At 35.7% G+C, this 11,325-nt stretch overlaps 2 protein-coding genes across 12 annotated transcripts in view; one reads left to right on the forward strand and one right to left on the reverse strand.

The window, feature by feature from the left end:
* Window positions 1-1,848: 1,848 nt before the first annotated feature.
* The window catches only part of LOC125278184 (P-selectin-like), a 24,305-nt gene continuing 14,828 nt past the window's right edge, over window positions 1,849-11,325 (reverse strand). For 7 of the 11 annotated variants that reach the window (XM_048207063.1, XM_048207062.1, XM_048207058.1 and 4 more), the window contains 9 exons: window positions 4,054-4,245; window positions 3,776-3,967; window positions 3,482-3,670; window positions 3,110-3,286; window positions 2,817-2,993; window positions 2,603-2,725; window positions 2,442-2,463; window positions 2,252-2,335; window positions 1,874-2,160 (listed from right to left, as the gene is read on the reverse strand). In XM_048207063.1, the coding sequence (XP_048063020.1) occupies window positions 2,278-2,335; window positions 2,442-2,463; window positions 2,603-2,725; window positions 2,817-2,993; window positions 3,110-3,286; window positions 3,482-3,670; window positions 3,776-3,967; window positions 4,054-4,245 (1,130 nt within the window). In that variant the 3' untranslated portion in view covers window positions 1,874-2,160; window positions 2,252-2,277. Of the gene's footprint in view, window positions 2,161-2,251; window positions 2,336-2,441; window positions 2,464-2,602; window positions 2,726-2,816; window positions 2,994-3,109; window positions 3,287-3,481; window positions 3,671-3,775; window positions 3,968-4,053; window positions 4,246-11,325 lie in introns of all 11 variants that reach the window. The other 4 variants (XM_048207051.1, XM_048207064.1, XM_048207052.1 and 1 more) reach the window with 4 other exon arrangements.
* On the forward strand, window positions 9,322-11,132 carry LOC125278193 (putative nuclease HARBI1). The gene is made up of 2 exons (XM_048207077.1): window positions 9,322-10,496; window positions 10,594-11,132. Exons 1-2 carry the CDS (start codon window positions 10,352-10,354, stop codon window positions 10,965-10,967), a joined length of 519 nt encoding a protein of 172 aa, XP_048063034.1. The 5' UTR covers window positions 9,322-10,351; the 3' UTR covers window positions 10,968-11,132.

Below are 11,325 nucleotides of genomic sequence, written 5' to 3' on the forward strand. Positions count from 1 at the left end.
TCTATATAGGAATCCTATCAAAAACTAAAAATTTTTATGTTTTGCGTCATTTATGGTTGCTCAAATCGATAAAATCGAGAACCCAGAAGGTGTTTATATCTTTTACATAACTTTTTAACATTTTTTATAACTTATATCGTTTTTTAACTTTAAAAGCTGTCGCCTTTAATAGTGTTTTGCATCTGCTGATACTGAAATGAATATGGATACCTGCTTACCTTATTTTTTTTTTTGACTTGGTTAAATATCCACATTCTTCATATCGTTTGCAGGGAAGAGAAGCTATTTTATCCCATTGAATGATAATTTGGTGTTGTCACTTCAGTTTTGTAGTATTCCGTTCACAATGTTGATCTGGTTACCATGAGAATGGCCGTCACCTCCTCAACCTGCTTCCCTTAGTGTTTTTTACATGTATAAAAGGCAACAATTGTATTACACCATCCAGTTTTTTCTTTGAACGATGATGTGAGCTCCTGTTGCAATTCTCGATGCAGCATAAATGACCTACAATGGCGACATTTTTCACGATCGTGACAGAAAATCAAAATACTGCCCCTAACTTCACTAGCAGAAAGGCAGCACGATATAAACAAACCCAGACTAGAACTGAACGTGACATGACGGCAGCTTTACATCCTCTATATCTTCCTCCTTGATGGCAATCAAGTCTTTCAATTCAGTGGAAAAGTTGCTCATCTTCATAACATAAAGATCACATCCAACATATTTTGTGATTTTCTGTTTATACCTTTCTAAACCAGCACAGAAAAGACTTTTCTCCATCTCTTCCATTCTAATTTTCACTGCTTGCCCTCCACCGGTATTTCATGCGTCACCAGAACCACATGATTGCAAACAACTTATTAGTTCAAACTTTGACCTGTGGAGGGCAGTAATACACTTAGCAGTGTCTACACTGCCGGAATTCTAATAGAGAAGAAAAAGAAGAGAGCTAGTTCAGGATGAGCATTTATGGTTAAAACGTATAATTTTTAATTTTATTTAGAAAATGAGTGATGGTTTCTCTAGATAAGACCCTTATTTCTCGTCTGGGATCGTGTAGAACGTTTTGAAGCTGCACTGAAAATGTAATTTTGACCTTCAACCGTTTGGAGGCCATTGAAGTCCACTATAAGTAGAATAATCCTGGAATGTTTTCATCAAAAACCTTCATTTCTTTTCAGCTGAAGAAAGAAAGACATGAACATCTTGGATGACATGGGGGTGAGTAAATTATCAGGAAATTTTCATTTGAAAGTGAACTAATCCTTTAATCTGTTTAAATATGACAAAATAGCCATGTCAATAACTCAAACACAAGGCATAGGTTTTTTTTTATTATTATTCAGTGGAAACTGGCAAAACAGAATGGAGATTAGTTACATTCCTCAAATTTAATACAGATTCAGGAATATGAATGATTTCCTGATCAAGCAGTAGTCAGGGAGCAGGAGTTAAGGCACAGCGTTGCCCCCAATGGAAAGTTTTCTTAAGCCCTATGTTTAGTACATTTTTCTTTAAATGATTACAATCAATTAGAAAGGTTGAGAAAGTACCAAAGAACAGTCCAGTAAGGTGTGGGAGTCACTATCAAGCACCATTTAAAGGTGGGACATCCTGTTCTGCCACAGCATTAGAACAACACCAGGGTGAGTAAATGATGATTTAATTTTCAGTTTAGGGTGAACTATCCAATTAAGATTCAAATATACTGCTAATTATTCTAAATGGAGTGATTAAACACATTTAATGTTTATTTATTCTTTGATGTAGAAAAATTATAAATGTATGCTTTTTTGAAGGCACCCACCTGAAAGAGGAATAGGCATTAAAACACCCAAGTCATGACATTATGAAAGTCAAACTTTATTGGTTTACAAAATTTTAATTAGACAATACAATAAATAGTACAAAAAATAGTGTATATTAATAACATAAAAAGAGAATATTTAAACCGTACAGAACAATATGTTCAGTCAAGTAAATAATAAAAGCTTCCATTGGGAAGTAGAAGTCACATTTAGTTGGGACTGTTGCCTGATAAAATGGTAATGCCCATCAGACTGAGAATGAAGAACATTTTATCACATTTAAGTGTCAAATCATTTGGAAATGAAATGACATTATTATGTCCAGCGATGCAGTAGCGATAAATTCCTGTGAAAAGGAAGGTTGAATTAGTTTTTCAATTAAATGTTCACTGAAATAAACTACATCACTATTAATAGCCATATATAAATATGCTCACCATGTGTAGTTTGATGCTCTTCTGCTCTATATGAGACTCTCAACAGTTTTATAAGCCTGTGGTGGATCCTCAATATCTGAGGTACTAAAAATTAAAATAGACAAAAGAGTTAAACAGGTGCAATAAATTGATAAATAACAGTAATGATGTAAGAACTTAAGATATAATTGCTAAATAAGCCATTTCTCACCTGTTCAGTTTAAACTTGTTAGCTGAAAACAAAAAGACATATAAATTAGCATTTTAGTTCATTTTGAGTATATTACTAAAGAATTATATGGAAGAACAAATTCTAGTTAACAACATATGAAATACTGGATCGTATGTAGCAATTTAAAAAAAATGACTCACCTTTACTCCTTAGTCTCTTCAGTATCCAGTAGACTAAGAACAGACTGGAGCTGCTGACAATACCTGCAACTCCAAGAGTCACTTCTGTCGCTTTGATAAGTGATGCAGAAGGATCAGGAAGTGCTGAAAATACAGATAAAAGGAAAGCTGTAGAATGTTTTTCTCACTTCATCACTGAAATCACATTCCACAACGATCAATGTTAGCTGTTTACCTTGACACACTGCCACTTCCCCTGACCAGCTCCCATTGAGGTTGCACATCACCTCATTACTGATAAGTTGGTAGCCATCAAGACAGCTGAAGGTGCAGATGGTGCCGAAGGTGTGTTTTTCAGATGAGCAGTTCATATGCCCGTTGATTGGCTCAAAAATTTGTGGGCAGACCACTGCTACAGAGTTGAAAAAGACAAAGTATTTTGTATGATAAAATTCACTTAGACTTAAAGACTAGTTTACGATAAATCAACCTGTAAATCCATAAAAGAGACAATAGTTTGTTTATTACCTTCACAGTGAGGTGGTTCCTGACTCCACTTTGCAGTTTTTGTACAGCTGATCTCTGAAGCCCCCTGGAGGAGGAATCCTTCTTCACAAATGAAGCTGCATTTGCTCCCATAACTAAAGCTTGAAGTACATTTCAGCTTTCCATTGACAGGACTGTCAAGGGCCGGGCAGTGAAGAACTGAGTAGTAAGATAAAAAATTATGTAATAAATTAAAATTGTATAGAAAAATATAATTAAAACTAAACAGTAATATTTAAAAAAAAAAAAAAAATAAAAATAAAAATGACAAAAGTTGACATAACAAAATGACAAATTAAAACTAAAAATATAAAAATAAAGCTAGAAATAAAAGCTATATAAAAGTCAACTCACGTTCACAGGTTGGTGGCTTGCTTGACCACTCCGTTGTAGAAGTGCATCTTGTTGTACTGGAGCCCTTTAGTTCATAACCTTCCTCACAGGAGTATTCACACTGAGAGCCATATGAGAAATCAGTAGGATCAGAGCACTGGACGCTAGCATGATCTGGTGGGGTGACGTCCTCCAGTTTGCATTTTACAACTGAAAAACAGAAAACAGGACCATGAATAAACTCATGTGCCTAGTTTTAAAGAACTAAGAGCTGACGTGCAACTAAACATTATGTAAAAACATGACCCTTCTTACTTTCACAAGTGGGCTGTGAATTATTCCAGTGTCCTGCTGCTCCACAGAACAGTGTAGAGGAGCTGGAGTCTCGCAGCTTGTATCCTTTTTCACATTCAAACTCACAAGTGGATCTGTAGCTGAATCGGCCCATCGGATGATTACACCGCATTACACCATCCTGTGGTTTGTTCAGCTCTGGACACTGAACAACTGTATTCACAGACATTTCAAAGAAAATTAATTTTAGCAGTTTTGAACAGAATATGTAAATGTTCCCAAGTGTAAATTCAACTCACGTTCACAGGTTGGTGGTTTGCTTGACCACTCCATTGTAGAAGTGCATCTTGTTGTACTGGAGCCCTTTAGTTCATAACCCTCCTCACAGGAGTATTCACACTGAGAGCCATATGAGAAATTTCCATTGAGATGAGAGCACTGGACACGAGCATGATCTGTTGGTGTGGCTTCATTTGGTTTGCATTTTACAACTGAAAAGCAAAAACAATTTAACATACTTACATTTCACTTTTCAATGTCAACACAGATAAAGTCAGCAGTATCTGGAGAATTACTACCCACCATGTTCGCATTGTTCTCCATAGAAACCTTTAAAGCATGAGCATGTATGGTTGTTTATGGTTTCTACACACTCTCCATGACCACTAACACAAGAGTCATCCTTGCAGGACGCTGAGGGTGAAAAAGTGCACAACTATTCATTGATGGTTGCAATTATACAACGAATACAGCAGAATTACTCTTTTTTTTTTTTATTTCAATTAAAAATACATTGGTTAGAAGATCTTACAACACTTTATAAATGCTTTAAGTCTACCTACCCGTGTAGCACAGTGCAGTCTTCTCCTTTGAGCAGGATTCATCATTCCATTTGCCTTCATCTTTCTCTCTTTTAATATACATTTCCACACAGTCTTCATTATTTCCTCCGTTATTGGGTTCCTTATCTGCCCAGTTCTCAGCTTCCTTGGTAAGTGTCTTGTTAGTTCCCACCCAGGTCCACCTGCCCTCAGTTTTACGAATGCCAATCCAGTAATATCCACTGACTTTTGGAAGGATGTTGTTGAGGTGAGAAATCTCCTCTTTGTTCTGGATAGCCACCATGTCAGTGTACTGCTGCCTGCACCATTGTCTGGCATGTACCCAGTTCATTTTGGAGTCGGAGTAATGGTATGACCAGCCTTCAGTGCCTCTCCATATGTTTAGCGCTGCAGAATTAAACCATTGCAACTTTGAATGAACTGTTTACAGATTATATTTACTCAGTAGAGTTTATACACTAGAATAGTTTACTTTCTTACCTGAAGAAATAACAACAAGAAAGGCAAAAAATTGCAAAGGTACATGGTCGCAAACGCCCTGCAAAATTAAAGAACTGTATCAATTGGATGAACATAATATTTATTGATACTAAAATTATAGAAATTAATATTTTAAATGCTTTACTTACCATTGTCAGCAATGTACAGAAATGGTCCTGTTGACAGTCGTCTCTGTAGGTCTTTATTAATATGAAGGTTCTGATTTGAGATTCTAGTCTGGGAATCACTGTGCTGCTGCCTTTATATTGGAGTTCGGCTATGGTTCAGGACTTCCCTTCCCGGATCCATTTGTGACATCAGCAAATATAAGCAGTGGAATTCTAGTCTCTGGAAATACCCCTGTCTAACACTGATCAAACAGGAAACTGTGTTCACTTTCATTGGGGGTGGAGAGTGGGGGGTTTAACATTCTCAAGGTGTTAGTGTGAGGAAATGACCTCTCAGGAAATGTTGTTGAGCTGTTGGACTGATACGGCCACTGCAGGATACTTTATTTATACTTTTGACAAATTATCATGTACAGTAATCTAACATTTCTCCTATGCATCTCCTATCCAATTGTTTCAAATCAATCAACTGAATATGTAACTTTAAAGGAACAATTCTGATGTTCACTTTTCACAGTTCCTGTGAATATCTTCAGCTCAGTTTATAAAGGAAAGAGAGAGACAATATGGGTCGAGAGGGGCAAAAGTAGTAATTGTCATGTTTCCAGTAATAATTTGGCGCCTTTACTGTATCTTCCATGGAAATACAATTAATGGTAAGTTTTACTTTTACTCAGTGAAGTGAATGTCACATAAATATGTCAAGCATACAGTACAGTCCAAAAGTTTGGAACCACTAAGATTTTTAATGTTTTTAAAAGAAGTTTCGTCTGCTCACCAAGGCTACATTTATTTAATTAAAAATACAGTAAAAAACAGTAATATTGTGAAATATTATTACAATTTAAAATAACTGTTTTCTATTTGAATATATTTCACAAAGTAATTTATTCCTGTGATGCAAAGCTGAAATCATTCTAATATGCTGATCTGCTGCTCAAGAAACATTTAATGTGTACAATTGTACAAAATATTTTTCAGGATTATTTGATGAATAGAAAGTTCAAAAGAACAGTGTTTATCTGAAATCTAATCTTTTGTAACATTATAAATGTCTTTACTGTCACTTTTGATTGATTTAATGCATCCTTGCTGAATAAAAGTATTAATTTCTTTAATTTCTTTTAAAAAAAATAAAAATAAAAATTCTTACTGACCCCAAACTTTTGAACGGTAGTGTATAATGCTACAGAAGCTTTGTATTTCAGATGAATAGAAAGTTCAAAAGAACAGCATTTATCAAGGAATCCTGAAAAAAAAAAGTACACAACTGTTTTCAACATTGAAAATAATCATAAATGTTTCTTGAGCAGCAGATCAGCATATTAGAATGATTTCTGAAGGATCATGTGACACTGAAGACTGGAGTAACGATGCTGAAAATTCAGCTTTGCATCACAGGAATAAATTACTTTTTCAAATATATTTAAATAGTTCACAGTTATTTTAAATTGTAATAATATTTCACAATATTACTGTTTTTTACTGTATTTTTAATTAAATAAATGTAGCCTTGGTGAGCAGACGAAACTTCTTTTAAAAACATTAAAAATCTTAGTGGTTCCAAACTTTTGGACTGTACTGTTATGATTATTAGGACAATGAATTAAATCTATATATTGATATTAAACAAAAGTAATAAGAACAAAAGAACTTCTAAAGAACAGAGGTATTACTCAGAACTTTCATAAAATATTTACAACTCAATTTAATTCAATTCAAAAGCAGGAAAGTAATCAGTGTGTGAGAGACAAATTTGTTGAAATAAAACCTAGCTGGGCTGTTTAAAAATTTACTTTGTTAAAAAGCTGTTATTGTTCTTAAGCTCCCCAGAGGTTTCTCGTTTTAAAGCTTTATTTGAGACCTTGACCCTTCTCGGATGCCACACAGTTCAGTGTGTTTTCACAGTGTTGTACCAGCTTCCGTATTACAGAAATAGTTACTAAAGGGCACCGGAAAATGACTAGTGAGCAAAGAACAGAAAATTAAATAATGAATTCATGTCAAAATAATATGTGACTGATATCTTATCTAATATTTTATAATATTAACGTTCATACAAACATATCCATTTAAAAACAAATCTAATATAAACACTCAAATTGAGGATGGTTGTTTTTATCATTTTTATTTGTTAAATTATCAATGTGTGGATTCATTTGACTACAATGTAGGCTAATCATCACACACGAGACTGAACTAGAATGTAGAATTAATTAATTCAAATGATTTCTTCAACTATGGCACTCTTGAAACTGTGGAAATGACGGTGCAAATGACATTTGAAAAATGTTTGTCAGACTTCATTGATTTTCTTTATTAATATTTTTATGCTTAATTTGACAATTACAGCCTGTGGAAACATGGCACACAATAAAAATACTCTGCTAACACAAGCTATTTACCTTGGTTTTTTCTTTGTTTTCTCCACACACATCAACGCTCAAATTTAATCTCAAACGTGATCTTCGCTGACACTGTTGTCTCCTTGGTAAACAAATTAATGTAAACACTTATTTTGGCCCAAATGGATCTGATAGGCCAGGCTAAATGACGTCAAACCCGAGGGACAGCAATTAAAACAGTATAAAACATTTTCTGAAAATTTGAAATGTAAAGAACTACATATTGTACATGTGTTTATTTTATTAGGAAAATACATAAGAAGAAGTGGGCTCAATGTAAACCAATTTTTTCACATTTTATAAAAGACTTTAATTTATATGTAAATCTTTTGGAACAAACCAAAAACAAAAAAGCACTGAAAACATTTAATGCTCTGAAACCACTGAAATGTATGTAATATTTCCTTTTTCTTTTTCTTTCTTTCTTTCTTTCTTTCTTTTTCCCCCCTTCTTTCTTTTTTCCCCCCTTCTTTCTTTTTTTCCCTGGCAGCTAATGTTAATATGATAATGTGAATATGTAATACCTCTTGTTCTTGTGGCTTTAAATAAATTATAATAAAAAAAACATTATAAAACATTTTCAAACAACAAATACTGGACAATGATTGTGACCATTTAAGTTTTTAGAATGTAATAATGAAAAATGTTAGTGAACATAATGAATCAGTGTATCGAATCAGCTGTTCGGAGTGCCAAAGTCCCGTGATTTCAGCAGTTTGGCGGTTTGACAAGCGATCCGAATCATGATTCGATACGCTGATTCATTGTGCTCCGAAGCTTCCTGAAGCAGTGTTTTGAAATCGGCCATCACTATATAAGTCATTATTTTGTTTTTTGGCACACCAAAAAATATTCTCGTCGCTTTATAATATTAATATTGAACCACTGTACTCACATGAACTGATTTAAATATGTTTAATGGATCTTGAGAGAGGAAATGTTATTGCTGGCTATGGAGGCCTCACTGAGCCATCGGATTTCAACAAAAATATCTTAATTTGAGTTCCGAAGATTAACGAAGGTCTTACGGGTGTGGAACGGCATGAGGGTGAGTAATAAATGACATTATTTTCATTTTTGGGTGAACTAACCCTTTAAGCCCTATGTTTAGTACATTTTCTTTAAATGATTACAACAAATTAGAAAGGTCAAGAAAGTGCCAAAGAACAGTCCAGTAAGGTGTGGGAGTCACTATCAAGTGCCATTTATAGGTGGGACATTTCTGACACATGGTCACAGGAGCACCTGGTGTGAGAAGAAGGCAAGATTATTTGCTTTAGTAATCTTATAAAGTAAAGTAGAATCTCAAATCAGAACCTTCATATTAATAAAGACCTACAGAGACGACTGTCAACAGGACCATTTCTGTACATTGCTGACAATGATAAGTAAAGCATTTAAAATAGAGCTGCACGATTAATCATATCGCAATCGCAATGTCAAGCTTGTGCGATTATATGACGCAAAATGCTGCGATTTTATGAAATAAAATAATAATAATAATTTAATAAATAAATAAATACATGTGTGGACACGACAACCCATTCTCTGAGAGCCGTTTGCCCATTTTATACACCGCTAACAAAAAGAAGACCAGTCAGTTTCAGTTTAAGCAGTGGCACGTGTGGCGCGCATGGTCATGTCATGACTTTTTCCGGTGTGCAGCGCAGTGAACAGGTAGATGGATGCGGAGCAAACGGTCACTGAACTGGGGCCTGTACCATGAAGCTGGATTAGCTGGCTAGCCAGGTAAGTTTCAGATTAGTTTGCGCCAATCCTGGGTTTTAGGTACTATGAAAGTTGCTCGTCTTAAATCAGTCTTCGTTGCCATGGTATCTGACGCTGCACGGCTAACCTGCTCCGGGGCAGGTTATGTTCTGGATTCGAGATCTCAGACTGAAGTTTGACCAATCAGCTGTGAGCAAAGAAATATAGGTGACGTAACTAATCCACAGCGTCTGTTGCAATGGCTTCACCTTTTCTTCCGAATCCTGTAGACATCTCCGCGCAAATTGTTAGACGAGCACTTCGTAGAGAAAGAGTTTTTAGGGACAGACAAAATCCCCTTGCTTTCCCTGAGACTTATTTGTATGAAAGATATAGATTTTCCGCGGAAGGAATCTCTTACATTTGCGAACTTCTTGAGCCTCACATAAGAAATGCGACACGTCGAAGCCATGCCCTTACTGTACCGCAAATGGTATGTATTGCGTTGCGGTTTTTTGCGAGTGGTACATACTTGTATGCAGTCGGTGATGCGGAGAACCTAGGGAAAAACACGGTTTGTCGAACCATTCGCAAGTTGGTCCTCGCGCTGCAGGGGTACATTAACAGCTTCATTGTGTTCCCCGGACATTTATCGACCATGTCCTTAAAAGAGGGCTTTTATAAAATTGCCGGTAAGATATAGGTTATTGATAGAGTGACATCACATTAACAAATTTAACCTTTTACATTTAAAAAAAAAATCACTTTGAGTAGCTACCTAAACGTATTGTACAAAAAAAGTACATGTTAATGATTTTAAATGTTGATTATTATTTTAATCTTATGGTAGGATTCCCTAGAGTCATAGGAGCACTAGACTGCACACATGTTGCAATCTCCACAGCTCTAGGAGAACATGAGGCAGATTATGTGAATAGAAAATCCTTTCACAGCCTCAATGTTCAGGTAGGCCTACATGTGAGATGACTTTATTTTCAGTGAGATGAATCTTTAAATGAATAGTAACATTAACATATGAAAATGATGTACTGTACATTTAATCGGCAGATGACTTGTGATCATGAATGTATGATCACAAGCTTGGATGCCAAATGGCCTGGCTCAGTGCATGACTCAAGAATTTTCCGTGAGTCTGTGTTGTGTCAGCGCTTTGAGGAAGGTAAGCTACATTTAGTACAGTACAGTACACTTAAAGTGTCCATTTAAATTGTGACAGCAAATCCTACACAATTTTCCCATTTTATGTTCTATGACAGGGCTTTTTGATGGCCTGTTGGTAGGAGACAGGGGTTATGCATGCCAGAGGTTTTTGCTAACCCCCTATCCTGACCCTCAGCCAGGGCCACAAAACCGCTTCAATGTGGCCCTCAGTAAAACCAGGGTCAAGATCGAGATGACCTTTGGCATCCTAAAGGCACGTTTCAACTGCCTTCGGCGTTTAAGAGTGTCACCAGAGAGAGCATCACAGATTGTAGCTGCATGTGCCATTCTGCATAATATAGCTACAATCAGAAAGGAGCGATTACCACCACAGAACCAACATCTCCCCGATGAAATTGACCCAATCACACTTGACCACCCAGCTGGCGCAGCTGTCAGAGATGCAATTACCATACAATATTTCACTTAATAAAAGCACATTGAAACTCACATTGAAAGACATAGGTCTTTTGTGTAGGTGTTTTATTGGTTTTGTGGCTATGGGAGGGAAAAAGAGCAAGAAAGTTGCATGAATAAATATTCATATATTGTGTTCATAAAGTGTAACATGGTTAATAAAGTTCACATACTGAGATATTCGTTTCAAGCTGTTTGATCTCCAGTTTAATTTTTTTAATTTGGAGTCTCCTAAGCTCACAGTCTAGCTCCTTCAGTGTGCAGTCCAATTCAAGGCTCCTTTTGTAAAGGGCCCTGACAGAGTCCGTTTCTACCTGAAACATAATTCCACCACAAACAATCATTACAAGTTTTCTGGAGGTTAATGAAAT

Source organism: Megalobrama amblycephala, linkage group LG11 (assembly GCF_018812025.1).
Source record: "Megalobrama amblycephala isolate DHTTF-2021 linkage group LG11, ASM1881202v1, whole genome shotgun sequence".
Taxonomy (NCBI): domain Eukaryota; kingdom Metazoa; phylum Chordata; class Actinopteri; order Cypriniformes; family Xenocyprididae; genus Megalobrama; species Megalobrama amblycephala.